The sequence below is a fragment of the Pinus tabuliformis genome, chromosome 1_2, assembly GCF_031772625.1.
Source record: "Pinus tabuliformis cultivar Carrire ecotype Pingquan chromosome 1_2, CPIR1, whole genome shotgun sequence".
NCBI classification, from domain to species: Eukaryota; Viridiplantae; Streptophyta; class Pinopsida; order Pinales; family Pinaceae; genus Pinus; species Pinus tabuliformis.
The window spans coordinates 935,555,777-935,577,776 of record NC_142298.1 but is presented as its reverse complement, the minus strand read 5'-3'; the positions used below and the strand labels follow the sequence as shown (position 1 = coordinate 935,577,776).

Here is a 22,000-nt window from a genome sequence, read left to right as displayed (position 1 = left end):
TTCATTTCCTATATATTGTTTAATATATTTTCAGTATCTAATTTAGCACTTGTCATCATGATGTTTCAAGGCCCACTTTGTGTATTTTTATGTCCAACTTAGGGACTTATCATCTATATTTTATGAAGTAATATTATTTTAATCTGTTTTCTTTCCAATGTTGTTACTATTTGATCAATTGTCTAACAATTGGTTGAAATTGTAGCTTTTGTTTTATGGAGAACCTTTTCTTATAAGATCAGGTAGATATCTCCGGTGTGTACAGACATATGTAATGAAATGTTCCAATCATATTAAATTAAACAAAATACTTGTTGCCTGTTGGAGGCACAATTATTCTTGAAAATTCAAATGCCCCTTCTATTTTCTTTATCGAAAGAAATATACTTAAAATTATTATTGACATTTCACTAGATGGATGTCTAATCTCCTTTCCTTCAAATGAGGTAAGAGTACAATGCTCCAACGCAATTTTTTAGAATGGACAACTATTGGATTTGTGATGCGTTCTTTAGTAAATTTTAGTGTTGTAAGATTAATACAGTGGAGCACAAGGAAGTGAGTACTAAATGGAGTTTTTGGTTCTTTATTTGTGTTGAAGAAGCAATATTTGTGTTAAATAGTTCAATTTGTCTGTTCTTAAGATTTCACTCTACATGAATTTGAGTATCTGCTGTGTTTAGGCAATCAAGTGCAACAAGTTAGAAGAATCCTTAAACTTTTTCTAAGCTTATCTTTTGGATTACGTTCTTACAATATCTTAATTCCCTTTGTAGTATGAAGTATTTGACTATAAAGTAAATGCAGGGATCAAAAAAACATCTCAGTTTGGCACATCTCTTCGATAAACCTTGCTTTTTGGGTCCTTTAGCTCTTCAGGTACTTATTTTCTTTTTTCATAGAACTGTGATTATGTAAATTTCTTTGATTGAAATGAAATTTTCATTATAATAATATCAAAAGTTTGATATGAAAAACACTCTTCCATTGAAGACCACATAACTATATTTCATTTAATTGGAGATCCATCTTCAACAATAGGTAAATATCTGTTCTGATGCAAATTTACTGGTAGTAAATGACATGCAATGAACCAAAACTCATTAACTTGATAATATTAGCAATTTTTCATAACACATGTTTAGCAAATCAAAATATTTATATGGTTGTTTTTTTTTTCAGAGAAGAAAAAACGAACATTTTGCGTTATTTTTGAAAATGTTTACATCAAATCCAAATAGTACATATCATTTTCACATATCATCTTTACATTAATATCCTCGAAATATAATCTATGTCGTTCTGCCCTCAGTTCTGATCCCGTATATTTATAACCTCTAACTAGCACTGAAATGGACATATTTGTACATTCTTACAAGCCCAAAATACAAAAACTAATTTTGCTGCTGTAGAGCAATAGCAAGGTTACAAGCCCAAAATACAAAAACTAATATTGCTACTGTAGAGCAATAACAAGGTTACTTATATGGTTACTCAAAATATTTATATTGTTACTTATTTGATCAAGGAGCAAGGAATACTAACAATTATTGTTCATAGATAGGGATTCAAGTTCAATAGTTTGGAAATTAATTTAATGTTGATGAAAATGAAATGAAAAATTTGAAAGATAATTTGAGAGTATGCTATTGAGCCTATAACTTATAATAACCCAAGAGCCACTGTAACTTATTATAAGGTTAAGTAACCAAACAATTGGTATAGAAAATATGTAGGATTAACCAAATTAGTGTTGGAAAAACTGAGAGGGGGGTGAATCAATATTTCTTATCTATTAGCAATTACTAAATTTTCAGAGCATTAAAAATAAGCATAAAACATCGACGCATCAAAGAACAATGCACCAGAAACTTTTAGGTGGAAACCCTTCTGGGAGAAGAACCACCAAACGCTTTTCTAATAATTTTATGAGTACATCATATGCTTCAGCTCCAACTGAAGGGGAAGCCCCAACTCCCTAGTACTCTAGAAAACATTCAATTTTCCACATCCAACTGGAAGGATGCTCCAATGCCCTGGTTTTATTAGTTGCTACCTAAGTTACCAGAAACGTCCCTCCCAAATGCCAGAAACGCCGTTCGGCGTTTCGGAAACGGAAACGCGTACGATACAGCACGAAAACGACATGGAAACGACACAGAAACGTTTCAATTTTTTGGAAACGCAGGATCCTAATTCTGAAGCATTTCCATTTTTTTGGAAACGCGGGATCCTAATTCTGAAGCATTTCCATTTTTTTGGAAACGCAGGATCCTAATTTTGAAACGTTTCGGGCAGTTTTAAGGGTTTTGATTTGTTTCCAGAGTGTCTTGATTTGGATATGACGTTGAATGCCATGTCTCATATGATTTTGTTTGATGAAGAGGCACCAATAATTGCATGTTCAAGTGGACATGGCAGTAATGCTCCCACACATGGAGAGGATCCAAATGATGATGTGAATCTTAATTACGTGGATGAAAACATATTTGATGATATGTAAATGTAATTTATGATGATGTTTTAAACTTTTGAACAATGGACATCGAATACCATAATATGTCATATGATAGTAAACTGCAAGTCATAGTTCAATTTTGTAATTTGTACTATGTAGTGTGCATTTATGTTAATTTTAGGCAAAATGGTATGTTCTATGCTTTAGAGAAATTTTACTTCAATTTCTTTAATAGCCCAGTATCAATATTCATATTAGCGATCACATCAACATGATAGTAATATGCAGATAGAACATAAATATAAACAGTAGAAGACAAGCCAAGACAAGAGGACATAAGATGTGACACCAGCTAGGGACAAACCCCAATGTGGGGAAACCCTTGATCAAATCTTCTTGTAGTCTTCAATGGTTCAACAAAGAGAGATAGTACAATTTACAAATATGATATTTTGTAACAACAGTAAAAGAGCCCTAACCAGAAAAGACAACGCTGGTCAACAGGGCAGATTTGACCCTCAACAATTTGGTCAACTTCAGTCAACTTTGGCCTCCAAATAGCAAGATGAATCAGCCCTCAAAACAACCCAAAACAGTCTAGTCAAACTTGGTCAAACAGCCAACCTTGCGGTCAACCCTAGCTGCAGTCAACATTGGTCAAAGTCAATGTTTGACCTTGATTTCTGTGCCCAGAAATGCGGCTTGCCCAAACAGAAATATCTCACCCAAAAACGCAGTCAAACATGTCAACGTTGCTGGTCAACGCATGGTCAAACTATCCAAAAATTCGGTCTCCTGAAATTTCGGCCTCCTAAAATTTTGCTCTCCTGAAATTTCGTCCTCCTGAAATTTTAGACGTGTGGAGAGAGAGAGAAGCCCAAAAATCTGCACCCAATCAATGAGGAGAGAGAGAGAAGTGTGAAGATGAGTGTGTCCAAATGAGGCTAAGGCATCATGTATTTATAGTAAACATTGAGGATGAATAGACGTGATTGTTGGGCTTCTGAGCCTACATAAGTTTGCTGGCTGACCTTGACAATTTATCCATAATCAAAATAAATTCATAACTTCATTTGTACATGTTGGAATCAAATGATATCTAGATCAATCCTACACCTCTCGGAGAGAGGAATCCAAGAAAAATATCAACTGTCATAAATAAGATGACCCATGTGGAGTTTAGCCCTAGTTTCCAATTTTAACACTCCCTCTCAACTAGGGAGAACTCCGTCTGCTAATCCATCTGCCAATCTGTACTATCTCTGCCATCAATGCACTGCTCTGCTGAACTATGAAGAAGAAGAAGTGATCGAGAATATATCAGACCATTCTCTACTGCCCTGAAGTCAGTCCCAAATAAAAGAGAGTGTCTCATACCACTCTTACTGACCCAAAGTCAGTTCCAATCAAAAGAGAGTGTCTCATATCATTCTTATTGACCCAAAGTTAGTTCCATTGGTCCCAGCATAGGGATTATGGTAGTACACGATGCGTCCATCAGTAGTACTATGGTCCCTATCCTCATTTCCCTACTCATTGGCTAGATGAGAGGTACTTCCCATGAGTCCCAGACTGCATGGGTAGGATGTTTCAGTAGGAGAAGGATGAGCCACTCATCCTGCCTACATGTCGCCAAGGGGTATCACACAGGAAGGTTGAACCACTCACCCAGTACACAACAAACCACTAGGGGAAGGCTGAACCACTCACCCTATGGTTGCTCATTGCTCCAAGAAGTAACCCAAGCCCCCCGGAGCTCCCAGAGCTCAATGTCCATATCATACATGACCCTCATAAGAGGGTCTCTCCATGACTCCCAGTCATTCTCGGAAGGCCAAAAACTTGAATTTCCCTAGGGGTTTTGTCAGAATATCGACGACCTGCTCATTAGTTCCAATGTGATGGAGCCTTATTGCTCCTCGTTGTACCATATCCTGGATAAAGTGGTACCTGATATCTATATGCTTGGAGCGATCATGAAACATGGGATTCTCTGATAATCAGATCCCACTCTGGTTGTCGCAGAGGATCACGGTGGTATCCAGCACATGTCCAAACAGCTCACTGAAGAGCTTCCTCAACCAGACAGCTTCACAGGAGGCCATACTAGCAGCTATGTGTTCGGCCTCAGCGGTGCTCAAGGCAACCGATTTCTGCTTCCTGCTCATCCAGGATATCAAAGCAAAACCCAAAGAAAAGAAACATCTAGAAGTGCTCTTGCGATCCACCACACTGCTAACCCAATCAGCATCAGAATAACCATGCAACCTCACATCTTCGACAATGTATCTCAGTCCATGAGTGATTGTGCCTCGAAGATATCTCAGAATATTCTTGGCACCAATCCAATGTATATGAGGAGGTTCAACCATATATTGGCTCAATGTGTTAACTACAAAACATATGTTCGGACGGGAGTTCACCAAGAACATCAATGCTCCTATGAGTTGACGATACTCATAAGCGTTTCCCTATTTAGGTCCAGCAGCACTACCACATAACTTCTTAAAGTTAAGTTCCATCGGGGTAGTCACAGGCTTGCAGTGCACCATCCCAAATCTTTCTAATATCTTCACAACATATTTTCCTTGAGATAGGAAAATTTCACCCGGCTTTTGCCAGACCTCCAACCCTAGGAAGTAGTGCATCGGTCCTAGGTCCTTCATCTCAAATTCAGAAGCCAACTCACTCTTACATTTGTGAATGAGAGGGTCTGCACTTGTCAGAAAGAGGTTGTCCACATAAAGTACCAGAATGAAAGGTTTATCATTGTCAACCTTAAAGTAAAGGTTCGGATCGACTTCACTTCTAGTGAATCTCAATTTCATCAGATAGCTATTGATCCTCTCATACCAAGCCCAGAGTGCTTGCTTCAATGTATAGAGGACTTCCTTCAACCTGCATACATGAGATTCTCGGTCATGAACCTTAAACCCCTCGGGTTGTTCCACATAGACTTCCTTTTTGATCGAACCATGCAAGAAAGCGGTCTTGATATCCATTTGATGTAGGTTCCATCCTTGCGAGGCAACAAGGGCTATCATCGAGCGGATGGTGGTGTATCGGGCAACATGTGCAAATATTTCATCGTAATCTACACCTTCCTTTTGAGAGAAGCCTCGAGCAACAAAGCGAGCCTTGAACTTTTCTGCACTTCCATCAGCTCCATGCTTGATTTTGTAGAGCCATTTAGAGGTGACAACTGATTTGTCCTGGGGTCTGGGTACCACATCCCAGACATCATTCTTCATAATTGACTCGTATTCTTCATTCATAGCATCCTTCCATACTTGTTGCTTCATGACTTCTTCAAATGATGAAGGTTCATTTTGAATGATAGTGCTCATGACGGTCAAGTATCCTTGATACCTGTTCGGCTTCTTGCTTTCATGGAAGGTCCCCCTTGGTGCAATATGTTTCTCAGCATCTTCGAGAGTCTCCTTAAGCCATGAGGGTCTCCTCTTGTAGGAGGAGGGCTCTTGAGGAGGAGGATCAATAGGATCCATAGGTTCATCAACATCTAGCATTGTTTCATCTTCTTTTGCACCTTGTTTTCCAGTGTCAGCTTCTTTGTCCTTTCTTGGGATAGGAAGGTTGTTGATCTTCCTGAGGGCCATATCTTTGTCTAAGGTGACATCATCACTTATCTCAAATTCCCTTTGACTAGCCACATAAAATCTATATCCCTTAGAATTTTCACTATAGCCCACAAAGATTCCTTTCTTCCCAGATGCACCCAATTTGCTTCTATTCTGTTTCGGTACATGAAAATATATGGGGCTTCCAAAAATTCTAAAATGTGAGACATCAGGTTTCTTACTAGCGAACATTTCTTCGGGAGTCTTGGAGACTTGGAGTCCAATGCTTGATGAGGGCATTAGTTTTGAACATACACAACAGTATTTGCAGCTTTAGTCCATAGGAACTGCGGAAGCCCTTGATCATGAAGCATGACACGAACAACTTCTACAATAGTGCAATTCTTCCTTTCAGCCACACGATTTTGCTCTGGAGTGTATGGTGTTGTAGTCTCCCTCTTAATGCCAGCTTCTCTGCAATAATCTTGGAATTCATTGGATTTGTACTTGGTCCCATTATCAATCCTCAATATCTTGATTTTCTTCTCATATTGGTTTTCGATAAAGGCTTTGAAGTGTCGGAACTAGGCGAGCACTTCATCCTTCTTCTTCAAGAAGTAGGTCCAGGTTTTGTGAGAATAATCATCCGTAAAGGTGAGATAATATAAATATCCTCCCAAAGAGTTTACGGGCATCATACTAGATATGTCGGAGTGGATCAATTGCAATATGTCTGTGGTCTTGTTATTACTTGAGGGGAATGGTTCCCTTGTAAGTTTTCCTTCGACACATCCTGGACATACACCTTCATGCTGTACTTTGAATTCGAGCATACCTCTCACCATCTATCTCACATCAGGTAGGGCCCTATATGAAGACGGGCAAACCTCCGGTGCCATAGTTTAGATTGTAGAGATGTGTCGCAAGACATGGCTCCCAATGGACTTCCTCCAACTTGATACAAAGTGTCAACCCTAAACCCAAGAGTAAAAGCATATTTAAAATTTCTTTTCCAAACACGTACCTTTACATCGATAAAAGCCACCTTGAATCCTTTGTCTTCCATTGTCGAAATGGACACCAAGTTCTTCTTGAGATTGGTTACATATAGTACTTCTTGCAAATGAATAGTGTTACCTTGATTCAATTGAAGGATAACATTCCCTACTCCCTTCACGTGATAGGTGGCATCGTCTCCAAGGATGATCTCCAAGTTTGTCTCCTTTTCTATCAATTTAGAGAGGGCTTCCTTGTATTCTTCATACTTGGAGTTCCTTGATCTCTTGGAGGGTCGACCATTTCCTTGATGTCCCATATTCCTTTTGGCATGAGCGGAGAATGCAGTGGGGTTGCTTCTAATAGAAGGCATTTCTTGCTCCACCATTCTTGTTTCTTCTTGAATGCATTTCAACATCAATTCTTCAAACCCTGGAATTCGATCATTGTTGAATATAGTGGTTTTAAATACATACCACTCAGGTGGGAGTCCTCCAAGGGTGGCGAGAGAAGTTCCCTGTCAGGAATGACTTCTCCAATCGAAAGTAGATCATTCTTGATCTCAATGATCCTTAAGAAGTAGGATTGAATATCTTCATCCCTGCCCTTCTTAATAAATTTCAACTTATTCTTGAGAAATAGAATTTGATTAGCATTGCTAACCTTGAACATGCTGATCAACATGTCGTAGATCTCCTTGGAGGTCTTCAATTCGAAGATGTAGGCCACTAGACGCTTGTCAATGAAATCCATGATAATCTTCTTTGCTTTGAATTCAACCCTATTGTACTTGGTCTTCGCAACAACTGGTGGATTTGAAGGAGGCTCAGGGATTTTACCCTGCACATAATCCATCACTTCTTGTTCTTCCAAGGTCAAATCAAGAGACATCTTCCATCCATGATACTCAGATTTATCATGGAGTTTGTCTTTAGCCGGGAAGTGGGATGAGGAAGCCATTGATTCTTTTGTCCTTGTCCAACTGTCTCTTTCACTCTTGCTTGGGCTTTGTCTTCACCTCAGCTTTGATACCATGTTAATTTTAGGCAAAATGGTATGTTCTATGCTTTAGAGAAATTTTACTTCAATTTCTTTAATAGCCCAATTTCAATATTCAGATTAGCAATCAGATCAACATGATAGTAATATGCAGATAGAACATAAATATAGATAGTAGAAGACAAGCCAAGACAAGAGGACACTAGATGTGGCACCAGCCAGGGAAAAACCCCAATGTGGAGAAACCCTTGATCAAATCTTCTTATAGTCTTCAATGGTTCAAGAGAGAGAGATAGTACAATTTACAAATCTGATATTTTGTAACAGCAGTAAAAGAGCCCTAACCGGAAAAGACAATGTTGGTCAACAGGGCAGATTTGACCCTCAACAATTTGGTCAACTTCAGTCAACTTCGGCTGCCAAACAACAAGATGAATCAGCCCTCAAAACAGCGCAAAACAATCCTGTCAAACCTGGTCAAACATCCAACCGTAGCTGCAGTCAATGCTGGTCAAAATCAACGTTTGACCTTGATTTCTGTGCCCAGAAATGCGGCCGGCCCAGATAGAAATATCTCACCCAAAAATGCAGTCAAACATGTCAACGCTGCTGGTCAATGCATGGTCAAACTGTCCAAAAATTCAGTTTCCTGAAATTTCGCTCCTGAAATTTCAGACGCGTGGAGAGAGAGAGAGGCCCAGAAATCCGCACCCAATCAATGAGAGAGAGAGAGAAGTGTGAAGATGAGTGTGTCCAAATGAGGCTAAGGCATCATGTATTTATAGCAAACGTTGAGGATGAATAGACATGACTGTTGGGGTTTTGAGCCTACATAAGTTTGCTGACTGACCTTGACAATTTGTCCATAATCAAAATAAATTCATAACTTCATTTGTACATGTTGGAATCGGATGATCTCTAGATCAATCCTACACCTCTCGGAGAGAGGAATCCAAGAAAAATATCAGCGGTCATAAATAAGATGACCCATGTGGAGCTTAGCCCTAGTTGCCAATTTTAACAATTTAGCATTATTAATTTTGGTGATGATGTTGATGATTGAAATTGGAAACAAAAACTTGATGATATGTTGAATGTTATAATAATCTCTAATGATGATGACAATGTTTAAGTTGAATTGGTGATAATGATTTGTTTGTGTGGAATTCATGATGATGATTATGTATTTTTAAATATAGAATCTAGATTCTAAAAGATGAATGGTAATATGAGAGTTTTATTTTGTCATATATATATATATATGCCGTTTCCTTGCCGTATCCGTTTCAAACCCCGTTCCCGTATTCATTTCAATGCAACTTAGGTTGCCACTGATAGGAAGCTCCAACACCCTGCAAGCTCCAACTTGCCCTAGCACCACCCTACCACCCTTGAAGTGTTTTCAGGGTTCAACTTGAAGATGAATTAATCACCTTCCTTGCACCATCCAACTACCTTGAAAATGATAATAAAATAAACCAACTATTGTGGGCTCCCGTACTAGGGACAATGACCCACTTACAAGAATATTCAATAAAACCTTTACTTCTAGACAAAACTACTGCAAACTGATATGACAATGAAAACTGGACTTACAGAATGATATGACACAGAAACCCTTACCACAAAATTACTTCTTCAACAATGACCAAGTAACCCTTACTGCTGATATGCACTTCAGATATAAGAGACTAGACTTCTTCAACTGCTGATGTAATTGAATAAAATACATGTACCTCTGATCTGCAAGATGTTCACTACTGTAGTTGTACAATGAAGCCCAACTCTTTGTAGAAGTCCTTTATTGATGCCTTTGTCAAAGTTTCACTTGTCTTTTTACTGCTCCGTATATTGCCTTCTGTAAGTAGTTCCTTGAGAAGACGTTAGTCACTGTACTTCTGATCTACAAAATTTACTTCTTATTTTACAGTGTCTGGCAAGACACAGATTAGAGGAAAAGAAAATACCTCAGTTTGATGCTTCTACGAAGGTATACCTGAGATGTCTGTCACTGCCACTCAACAACTTCTTTCAGCGAATAAATAGATGAGCATATCTCCTAGATCAAAGGTGCTTCATATACAGTTTTGCCACTGTTAGGGTTTCAACAATTTACTTCAGAAGATAACAGCTGATCTTTACTTCAAAGAAATAGTTAGTCCTTGAATTAAAATGAAAACATTGTCCAGGGCATAGGAGTTTTAGAGTACACTACATAATTGTAGCGGATCCTTAGCCACAGGGGTATCTCAGATTTGCAATATTATGTATCCAAATAGAACCAAGACTCATGTGAACTGATGTCAAGTACTTTTCTGCCAACAAGAAATAGTGTTTCAGATCTCAATAATGTGTGCCGTGGAGATGTCTTAATTTTGCAACTATTAGATCAATGCTGCACAAAATGCCCCCCCAAGGATCCAAACCAGGAACGCGTCCCGTACGAATCCGTGAGGTATCCACGGTTCGGAATTTCGGAACCGTGGATCGGGCCGGCGAAGACGGTTCCTGGAAATTCGGAACTGTGCTAGCCTGATCCATGGATCCGACGACAGATCCTCCCTTGATCCACGGTGGATTGGGCACGGATCCCAAGCGGATCTGAAGGGAGACAGGAAGTTCCACATGGTTTCATAGGGTTCTAAATATTTTTTTAATTTTTTCTTTGACTTAAGTTGGGTTGGTGCTTCTCGGACACTCCCAAGGTGCTCCCTTGATGCTCCTTAGATGCTCCTCATGGTAATGTTAAATTCTTGAAGTAAAAGTGACATTCTCTTTTATTTTTCGGTTTCATCCTTTTACTTAAATTTTTAACATTACCATGAAATGACTCTGGATGTTTGAGAGTGGTTCCAGCCTCATCCGACTTAATATGGTGAAAATAGAATTTCATATCCTATTCAAAATTCAGCAGACTTAACAGTTTTCAGGAATTCAGGGTCAATGGGATTGTGGCATTTCATTAGATTATATCATGTATGAGGGTATGTGATTAGCATTTAATTAAAAGCACCAAGCCCTATATGTACCCTAGTGTTGGTAGTGTTAATTGTTGAACTCCTTTGTCATGCCCTTAGCAAAAAATACCTTTCAATCAAGTCAAAATCATTGATCAAGCATGTTAAGCTTTTTCTACCATATTTTAAGGCTTGGATTAGGTAGTTTGATCACAATTGGGCAATGTTGACTAATATCCCTAGACAATCCAGGTAGAGGCAAAGGCTAGACAAGAGGAGAAGAATCTGGATTCTAGATGGTTGATGCATCTAAATGGTTGATACTCGAATAATTAATAATTAATGTACAATGGATGCCATATCTATCTTGATTTATGTACAAATATGCATGCTTCCATATCTTCTACAACTAATTTGGTATTTTGGATGTTTTTTTAATATAAATGCAAAATATATATATATATATATATATATCTGTATATATATATATATATATAGTAGACACTTCCGATACGCTTCGCATCCTAGATTTTTGGGAAATGACACTTCTGCGTCCCCGCTTCCAAAAAACGTCCCCGCTTCGTCCCCTCTTCGTGCAATGTTGTACCAGACATCCTCATATATGCATCAAGGTACAAGGTCAAACACCATGCCAAGAGGTTGTGTCAGTTCCCACAAATTTCTCATCGAAACAGGTCTCTAACAAGTTCAGAATTTTGGTGAATCCAATGTTGATCATACGAATAGTTCTGCATGAATTTGCTTCATAATATGATTCAGATATGCTTTAGAATGGTGAGCAAGGGAGGTTGAACAATCCTTGAATACATACGATCTCTTAAATATGTCTTGGAGTGCGCTTGAAGGTTCAACTTCAGAGACTAGATTTGTGCAGAAGAAAAAACAGTAAAATGGGGTGGACATACTGCGGATAATCTACGAATGGGTCAGCTTTTAATGGAAGCCTTGGATACCTACGATGGCCCTCAATCAAAACGAACCAAGTTTACATGCCATTAATTTCCTTCGCTGTTCTTTGAGATTACTAAGAGCCGTAGAGATTTATTAAAAAATAGGTGAAAGAAAAGAAACAACGGAACCCTTAGCCCCAAGTCAATGAAAAATCATAACCCTTCTGCGACTTTGACCTCCTTCAACATGGATCGAGAGTACACTGGCCGTAGAAGATTTTAGAGCATAATTCCTTTTGATGTGCGTTTAAATCATGCAACTTGGTGAGGGAGATAAGCCTCCTTATATCATTTTGAAGAGACCACTTTGAGGTCGGCCAACTTCCACTATAGAAGGGGAAAATTTATTTGAAATTTGAATTTTAAATGTATTTGGAGTCAAAATTTCCCCCTCATTTTGGACCACAAAAACTCAAATTTTATTTCTCTTCCAAGATTTTAACCATTATGAGTTTGTGACTTTATTAATTAAAATTTCTCCTTAATAGAATTATCCTCCTTTTCTTAATGAAGTGTGCCATAGACTAGCCTATATAATGTTCCCACATCATCACCCTTTTGGGGCTTTTGACCACAAGGTGGGGCTTCATCTTTGAACAAGCATATCTCTCAAATCATTAGGACCCTTGTGACATGCTATATATCATCGAAATCGGCATGATGAGGAGAATTCAATAGAGGTGACCTTGATCATAAAAACCTCAAATTTCCCTATCATATTTGTCATCAAAGGCGGGGCATCTTCTAGTGCTGTTTGGGTTGACATCAATGACAACCACATTTGAACAATTAGTATGTCAAGGTGGAGAATGTAGGATTAACTAAACTAGTATGTCAAGGTGGACAATTAGTGGCTTGTTTTTTGTGGAAACTTGTGTTTTTGTTATCAAACAAAAGTTATTATGGTGCGTTTAATGTTGGAATTACTCATAATATTGGTTGATCTATCTCATAAAGAGATTGTGTGGTTTTGAGTTATGTCATGTAGTTTGTTACCCACCACTAGTGGGTGACCCCTATAGGAGAACTTTTCTCCTAGGTTTGTCTTCAACCGGTAGCCAACAACTCCTTTTCAGCCACCAGGTAGCTCGATGTGCCACCATTCTCCACCACCTGAACCAACCATTGTGTGCCCTCACCCATCTATTATGATTGTATGTTTGAAGGTGGGCCTTCCAACCCTGAAGGTATGGATTTTTGTTATGTAATTGGTTGTTTATGCTTTCTTTTCATTTTGTCGTCACCATTAGCTTGGCCAATCATACACTTTCACTTGGTTTTTTACCCTTGCCTAATGAACCGATGCGATAAGTGGTATTATTAGTCTGCCTCTTGACCTCTACGTGTTTTGAGCAGTGCCATTATCACTGGGACTAGTTCCTACCCTTTATACCACTCGTTCCTCTAGGAGGAGTCCTCTTTAAGCCCTTTTCAAATTCCCAAAACATGAAGAGATTGCCGAGCACTTTGTCTTTTTGAACTCGTTAAAGTAAATGAAAAGACGTCTGCCCAATATAAGTTTAAATCTTTTCCAGTCTGGATAGACTATTTACGAAAAATGAATACCTTAGTCGAACATGGCTAAAAGGTCCCCCTGGGTATTGTTTTACGCCTTTTCGAACCCAAGAGACAGATTTACGAAAAGGAATATCTTGGAGGATTTTTTTCTGCCTCTTTTTCGCCTCTCTAAACATGAAAAATAAGTCGAGTTACGCCTTCGCTAGACTCTTAAAACTGTTAAACAATGTTGGACTTGTCAAGCATGATGAGACAGAACCACACCTTCTCAGGGTTTGTTAAAATACTCAGAATGATTCATTCGAAGGATGAACTTATAGATTAAGCATATGTTATCCTCCTCAAGCTTGTCAAAATAAAGAGGTACTGGCCATAAATGGTTGGGAAATTGGGAAAACAAGGCATCATACCTATTAATGGCAGCGAGTCGCTCTTGAACATGACACTCTTTCACTTCATCTTCATGACTGTTTTGGGTTGGGGAATTTGCTTGCCTCTCTGTTGATTACACCTTAATGAAAGCCTTCATGATGGGTCTTTGAGTCAATGCTGCCAACTCCATATCAGTGTCGCTGATATGTTCAAGAGAAAGTCCACCCTCAGTTGACATCTGCTACAATACCCTTAAGCCTTACTTCATGTTTGCCGCTCCTGAACTAGCTCTGCATTATTACATTTTGTCTCAAATCTTGATACTTGTTTCGTGTCGTTGATGGGGGATACATCAAGGCCCTCCTGCGACAGGTTGCTTCCTGTCGACATCAGCACATTATCTAGGAAGTTGACTTAGAAACTCCCTTCAGTGCCTTGGAGCTTGCATACCTCAATAACAAGTTTCCTTGCTTTTGGCGACAAATTCTCATCATTGTCCTTCGACTGGAAGATTCTATGTGATGTTCGACTTCATCTCATTCATTCACATCACATAGATTGTATTGTAGTACCTTGAGAGCCATTATCATTATCGGTGGTTCCTCTCACGTCTGTTAACGACTTACATCATTGGCTGGTAATCAGATGGTGTCTACCATGTTCGACTCCAACACATTTATTCACATGGTTAGACTCGTACTATCGAGTGATGAGGTAGAAGACCCCAGATCTAGTTTCATCCATCCAGGCTGCAATTTCAGGATTCATACAAGATCATAAAGTATGATGGCTATGATCATTCAGAAAATCTTCCAAGCATGGGTCCACCATCTATCATCAATGGACATGACTTAGATTATTGTACATGTAATTTAGTTTATATGCTGAGTATGGGTATGTTTACCTCAACAATGATATCATGATGATAATATATTGTAACAGATGATGATCTCGATTCTCAACCAATCTATTCTTGATCCTGACTTGTCCCATGGTAAAGCACTTCAGTCCTCAACCACCACTTCTGACTTTGTACTTTACTTTGTTATAGGTTATTTTGTCACATCCAATCAAATGGCCTGAAAACCGGATCAATCATCATCCTTTAACACTTTGCTTTCATCCCTTGCAAAGCTTAGAACATTTTCTCTCCAAAAATCCAAGAATTATGGGTTAAAGCCGTTAAACAACTCAAAACCCTAATTTTTAGACTCATCGCACTTACCCTTTGAGCAACTTGCACTATTGCAAGTTGTACAACTGAGCAATTGCATTGACCAACCCATGTTGCCTTTGCTACAAGTGCGATGGCCTCTAGAATTCAGAAAAAATTAAAAATAATTTCGAATCTTCTCTTTCCAGAAGCTTCCAAGGTGTTTTTAATCATTTACTATTGATTAAAATCTCGAACTCCTATCCTTGAGGTCTTATCTCTTATCTCTAGAGCTTATCCTGCCTCATATGTGGATCTAAGTCCTAGATTGGTAAATCCAAAACCACACTATTTACCCTAAAATTTACTGCCTCCCATGGAGTCTGGGTTATGTCCTCATGTTGCTACTTTGTGCCTAAGGATCCATTATCCATCCATGCCCTTGAGTTGTGATTGAAGGCTTGCTTTGTGACAAGGGAAGGACATGATAGTTGGGAGACATCTACAAGGTCAAAGATCTCTAAAGGGTTGTAATATCTCCTACATTCATTAATACCAAAAGTGCTTTGTTTTCTTATACTTATGTCTCATTGATGCATATGTATTACAATGCCTTCTTGACTCATTGTTTAGAGATGTTGCTATTTGTATGTTGTAGTCTTCTTGATTGTTTTAGTTGTTTTGCAGGTTTTATCTATAGCATTTGGAGTTGGAGTTGAAGTTTACAAGCAAGGATAAGAGGAGAATTTGCATTGGACTCCAGGTGGGTCTTTCCTCCATGTTTTAATTTCTCTAAGGAAAGCATAAGTCTTTTGTTTTTGTTGTTTCTAGATCAAGCCACTAGATCTAGGGAGTTCACTTATGTTCGTACTTACGGAGAGAGAAATGAGTTGGGTCGGTCTCTCTCAACGAGAAAGTGTGTTGGGGTTGATTTAGCTCAAAAAGCGAAACACAAACCCTACCTAGCTCTGAAATACGCTTTCATAAGACTAGTTACTGTTTGAACAAGTCAAATTGAGTCACTTTCAAAGGTCTACAAAGATTAAACAAAGGAAACCACTAAAGGAACATGCGTTCCCCAGTATGGTTTGCGAAACTAGATATTTTGGGTTTGATCCCCACTAGAGTCACCAAGTTGTTTGATGGATAAGTCCCCTCTGTGGACAAAAGAAAACTCCCTAGATCTAGTGGCTTGATCTAGAAACAACAGATATAAAAAGACTTGTGCTTTCTGTTGTCGCACAGATTGTCACGACAACGCTCAGACCGGGGGCTGTCACTCTGATCCCTGATCTCTCCGTTTAAGCCTGTCTCCCATGGCTAAGGGGGGTGACCCTATGGGAAAATGAATGACCAACTGTGAAACAGTTGGGTTGGGAGACACAAGGGGAAACAAGCACTTAATTGATTTTTATTAAGTTAATAGACCAGTCCCTTATGAAATGAATGATGAAACGATTATTTATCAAATGCTGCAGAGATATGAGCTCATCAACAATCATTTACCATCAAACAAAGCTTAACTTTTTACCAAATGCGATATAATCAATAAATGCTTAATGGCTTAATGATACTCCAGCAGTTAAAATTTCGAAAGATAAAGTGCTTTAAACAACCACGTAAAGTGCTAACCAGAGATCACATTCATGTAGTTAATCTTCAAATGAACATTTAAGCATGTTTAACCACATAAATATTTTTCCTACATCAAAATTTTAGCCTCAGCAGAAAACATAAAATATACCAAATTCCTGAGCCAAGACTGAAATTGGCAAAAAATTTCCCAATTTTTTTTTATATTTTTCAAATAAAACAAGATTAAGCTAACTAATGATGAAACTTTAATCTAAAGAAAATTCCAAACTATAGGACAAAATAAAAAGTCTAAAAAATTACCTTTTATGCTTTTTTTACTTTTTATTTTTTATTTTTTTATTTTTATTATTATTTTTATAAAGTAAAACAAAACTAACCTCTAAAAAGAAAATGAAACTCAAATTTATTCTAAACTAAACTAAACTAAAGAAAATAACTTAAATCTTAAACCTAACTCTAAGACTAAAGTAAACATTTATTAAATCTAAAGTCAGAAAATAATTAAAATCCTAAAAAAAAAAGGAATTCTTTTAAATTTTTTTTTTTAATAAAATAAAATAAAATTTAATTAAATTATAACAAAAACTAAATCTAATTATCTAAATATTCTAATCTATAAGAGCTTTTTATTTTTAATTTTTTTATTGAAATCATAACGTAAGACTAAAATGAACCAAACTTTTAAAATAAAACAACACTAAATAAAAGCTAATAAACCTAACGTATGGATATAAAACTAAATGAAACACATATGGAAAAATTAACATGTTAAAACTAAAAAAAAATCGAAGGGCTAACTAAGAAAACAAAAAAGTTAAACTATATTTCACAAATACAACCCTTTAAAAAAATTCAAATTGGTATTCGTTCTGCAGGCTTGCCAGCGGCAGCTAAAGAAATTGATCAAGGCAAACGGAGGAGATCGCAGCTCGATGATGGATGCAGTGGTTGCAATGTGGAGGGACTGCGGGAAAGAGTAGATAAACGTGGGCAGCAGTATGAGGAATGCAGATGTGTATTTTTTGCAGATGATCGATGGTAGAAGGAAGAGACAGCGGTATTGCAGATTTGAACGTGACTGCTGTAGGAGAGGCGTAGAAGGAAATGCGGTGAGGTTGAGGTGGGTTTGCTGGATGGTGAGGGGACGTCGATAAAAAAAATGCGTGGAAGAGGGTACTGCGGGCTGGGGATTAGACGCAGGCAGAAAGAAGCTAAGACGAGGGGAGGCAGAAGAATAGGGAAAAGGCTGTGTAGGGAGCTGCGATATGGAGTTAGGCAGACGGAGAGGTGAATGAGCGCATGAGCAGCGTAGCAGGTAAGAGTGTGGAAGGGTTTGCAGATCCGTTGATGGAAGAATGAGTGCGTTTGAGGAGCAAGCTTGTACAGGTTGGAGCTAAGATGAAGCCCCAGGAACAGCAGACAGATGGCTTGAACAGAACCTCGAATTTCTCCAGAGAATTTGAAAATCTTTTTGGAGAATATCCCTGCAAAAATGAAACCCCGGATGACAGACTGCTTGAGATTACCTGATGAAACCCTGAAAAATTCTCAAAGCCTGTGCTTGCAACCTGCAATGGGAAAACGAAAACCCAGAAAATATATGCAAGGATTGAAAATAAAACCCTAGAAACCAGCTACAAATTTACAGCATTTACAATTTTTCGTCTCTTAAACAGCCAGATTTATCAATAATCAACAGTGATATTATCAAAATTCCAGATTTACTATGAAAAACTTCAGAAATCTCTCATGCAATTCAGAAAAACAAACTTAAATGATAAACCCAGGATCGAAACTGGCTGGGCTCTGCAAGAGAATGCTTGCGGGAGTTGGCTGGTTTAGCCGAGAACTTCCCCAAACGCCCACTGATCTTCTCAATAAGGGTTTCCTGCACAGCTCACTTCAACCATCAATAAAGAGGGAAAAAATAGTACTAGATTCCAGATGCAATGGAGATACCTGCCATTATTTCAGAAATGCCACTACCATTCAAACCCTAGTAAGTGAACAAGATACCTGTGTTCAACAATACTCCAGATCAAGCTATTACTAATGGCTGAAAAATGAAAATATGCAGAAAATAAAACAGCTCACAGCATTTCAGGAGAGTAACACCAGCAAGATTTCAACCCCAAAGTCTTTCTTTATTAGCACCAGGAAAAAGTTTACAAGAGAGCTTTCTTCAGCACAAGACTCACAGATCGAATGATCTCAAATGACCCCTAGCACCCTATTTAAAGGAAAAATTCCCAACAGCTAGTTCGAGTGATCCACGTCAAAATGATCTCGACCGTCGATGAGGATCAAGATATCTCTTAATCTCATCCGTTGAATTTTTTAATGCATTAAAAATTGAAATTCTGCATTTATTTACTCAAAAATATTATTATTTTATTATTTATTTTTAATTATTTTTTAAATTTTTAAATTTTATTACTATTTTTATTTATTTATTTATACATTTATTTTTTTTTAATTTATTTATTATTATTTTTTTTAATGGATCCTCGAACTTAGCCTTTGGAAAAATCACCTAGGACCTAGGACTTAGGACTTATGAGGGGATTAAAACATTTTCTAACCTCAAGACACTTTACATCATGACTTTTACAACTTTACATCTCAAGGGGGAAAACCCATTTGACATAGACCCTCATAAACCACCCAGTTCTGCGACACAACTATAATCTAGCAGATTAACACACTAGGATTCCTCTAAGATTCTAATGACAAAATTCATTTCGGCTTTGGGGTTAGGCTGAAGGAAAACTCTGCCGATCATGGATCGGTGAGACAAAAAACCTTTTGGAACGTAGATTATCACTAGAAAATTAGGTCCACCTAGGCAATTTACATACATGACTCATATCTGCTAAGATTATTTACAATTCACACATGTAGACTGGGTTTACAACATAGTATGATCAAGTCGACGATGACCGTTGAATGGCACGGACATGTCAATCAAGCGCTATCCCTTTTGCGAAGAAAAGGGGGTGTACTTGCTATGGGGAGTTGACACGTAGTGGTCAACACTTTCCATAGAGAAATTCAAACATGGAGGAAAGACCCACCTGGAGTCAACTCAAGTTCTCCTCTTATCCTTGCTTGTAAACTTCAACTCCAACTCCAAATGCTATAAATAGAACCTGCAAAACAACTAAAACAATAAGGAAGACTACAACATACAAATAACATGTACTAATATCTCTAAATAATGAGTCAAGAAGGCATTGTAATACATATGCATTAATGAGACATAAGTATAGGAAAACAAAGCACTTTTTGTATTAATGAATGTAGGAGAGATTACAACCCTTTAGAAATCTTGACCTTGTAGATGTCTCCCAACTATCATGTCCTTCCCTTGTCACAAAGCAAGCCTTCAATCACAACTCAAGTGCATGGATGGATAATGGATCCTTAGGCACAAAGCAACAACATGAGGGCATAACTAAGAGTCTCCAAAAGCCAACCTAGACTCCATGGGAGGCAGTGAATTTATAGGGTAAATAGGGTGGTTTGGGATTTACCAATCTAGGACTTAGATCCACATATGAGGGAGGATAAGCTCTAGGGATAAGAGATAATACCTGAAGAGTAGGAGTTCAAGATCTCAATCAATAGTAAATAGTTAAAATCACCTTGGGAGCTTCTAGAAAGAGAAGATTCAAAATTATTTTTAATTTTTACTGAATTCTAGAGGCCATTGCACCTGCAGCAAAGGCAACATGCACTGGTTAGTGCAGTTGATCAGTTCTACAACCTGCAACAGTGCAAGTTGCTTAGAGGGATAGTGCGATGGGTCTAAAAATTAGGGTTTTGAGTTGCTTAACCCAAAATTCTTGGACTTTTTGGAGAGAGGATGTTCTGGGCTTTGCAGGGGATGAAAGCAAAGTGTTAAAGGATGGTGATTGATCCAGTTTTTAGGCCATTTGTTTAAGTGTGACAAAATGACCTATAATAAGGAGGGATCATCAATACATCTCTCGGACAACATTGTCTCACGACACAACCTACAGGAGGAATCATCAATACGTCTCTCGTACAACAACGTTCTCACAACACACATTCTACGAGAGGAATCATCAATACATCTCCCGAACAACAATGTCTCTTGGCACACAACCTACGGGAGGAATCCATCTACCAGACCACAATGTCTCACGATACACAACCTACGGGAGATGGTCTAACCGGGATGCTATGTAATTAGTGCTCCCTCTCACTTAGAGAGGGACTCTTAACAACTCCAAGTTGTTCTCTGAAATAACCAAAGTTCATCCAGGACAACAGTTTCGTTAATACATCAACAACTTCCTCATCAGTAGGAACATATTCGAGCTTCACAGCTCCTCTTTGAACAATATTCCGGATGTAGTGATACTTGATTTTGATATGCTTTGATCTATCCTGGAACACCATACTCCCAGACAACTTTACACAACTTTGATTATCACAATAGATAATAGTTGGCTCTAACATTTGATCAAACAAGTCAGAGAACAATTTTCAAAACCATATAGCCTCGCAGCAAGCAACATTAGCAACAATGTATTAAGCTTCAATTGTACTCAATGCAATAGAGGTTTGTATCCTGCTAGGCCATGAAACCATAACAGAGCCTAGGCTAAAACAATATCCGGAGGTGCTCTTTCTATCATTAGAGCTACTGGTCCAATTAGCATCGTTGAAAGCATACAGTTGCCATTCACCATTAGAAGCATACATCAGACCATACTCAATGGTACCTCACAAGTACCTCAATATGTGTTTTGCTGCAACCCAGTGTACATGACGAGGCTCCACCAAGAATTGACTCAATGTATTAATTGCATAACAAATATCAGGCCTGGTATTCACAAGATAGTTCAATGAGGCAATCAATCTTCGATACATAATAGGATCAAAAACTCTGAGTCGCTGTTCCAGATCTTCTTTAAGTTCGTCACTATAGGAGTGTCCATCAACTTGCAGTCCATCATGCCAAATCTCTGAAGAATCAAAATAATGTACTTGCCATGACCCACAAAGACAAATTTCCAATCCCAAATAGTAATGCATGAGGCCAAGATCTTTCATCTCAAATTCAGAAACCAACTCCCTCTTGCACTGAACAATCAATACTTTGGCTCTTGTTAGAAACAAATCGTCTACATATAATAACAATATCAGGGGTTCACCATTGACAACTTTGAAATATAGATTTGAATTAGTATTGCTCTTCTTGAAGCCCAGACTCAACAGATAACCATCAATACAAGAGTACCATGCATGAGGGGCCTGCTTCAAGCCATACAAGGCCTTCTTCAATTTGCAAGTATGTCTCTCTATTGTGGACCTCAAAACCTTGCGGTTGTTAAATGCAAACTTCTTCTTCAATGACCCCATTTAGAAATGCT

General features: G+C 38.1%; 1 protein-coding gene across 3 annotated transcripts in view; it reads left to right on the top strand.

Annotated features, from left to right (window-relative positions):
* LOC149209014 (uncharacterized) overlaps positions 1-22,000 on the top strand; it is a 439,985-nt gene that overhangs the window by 81,689 nt on the left and 336,296 nt on the right. For all 3 annotated transcript variants that reach the window (XM_089396251.1, XM_089396252.1, XM_089396250.1), the window contains one exon: positions 808-879. In XM_089396251.1, the coding sequence (XP_089252377.1) occupies positions 808-879 (72 nt within the window). The remainder of the gene's footprint in view (positions 1-807; positions 880-22,000) is intronic.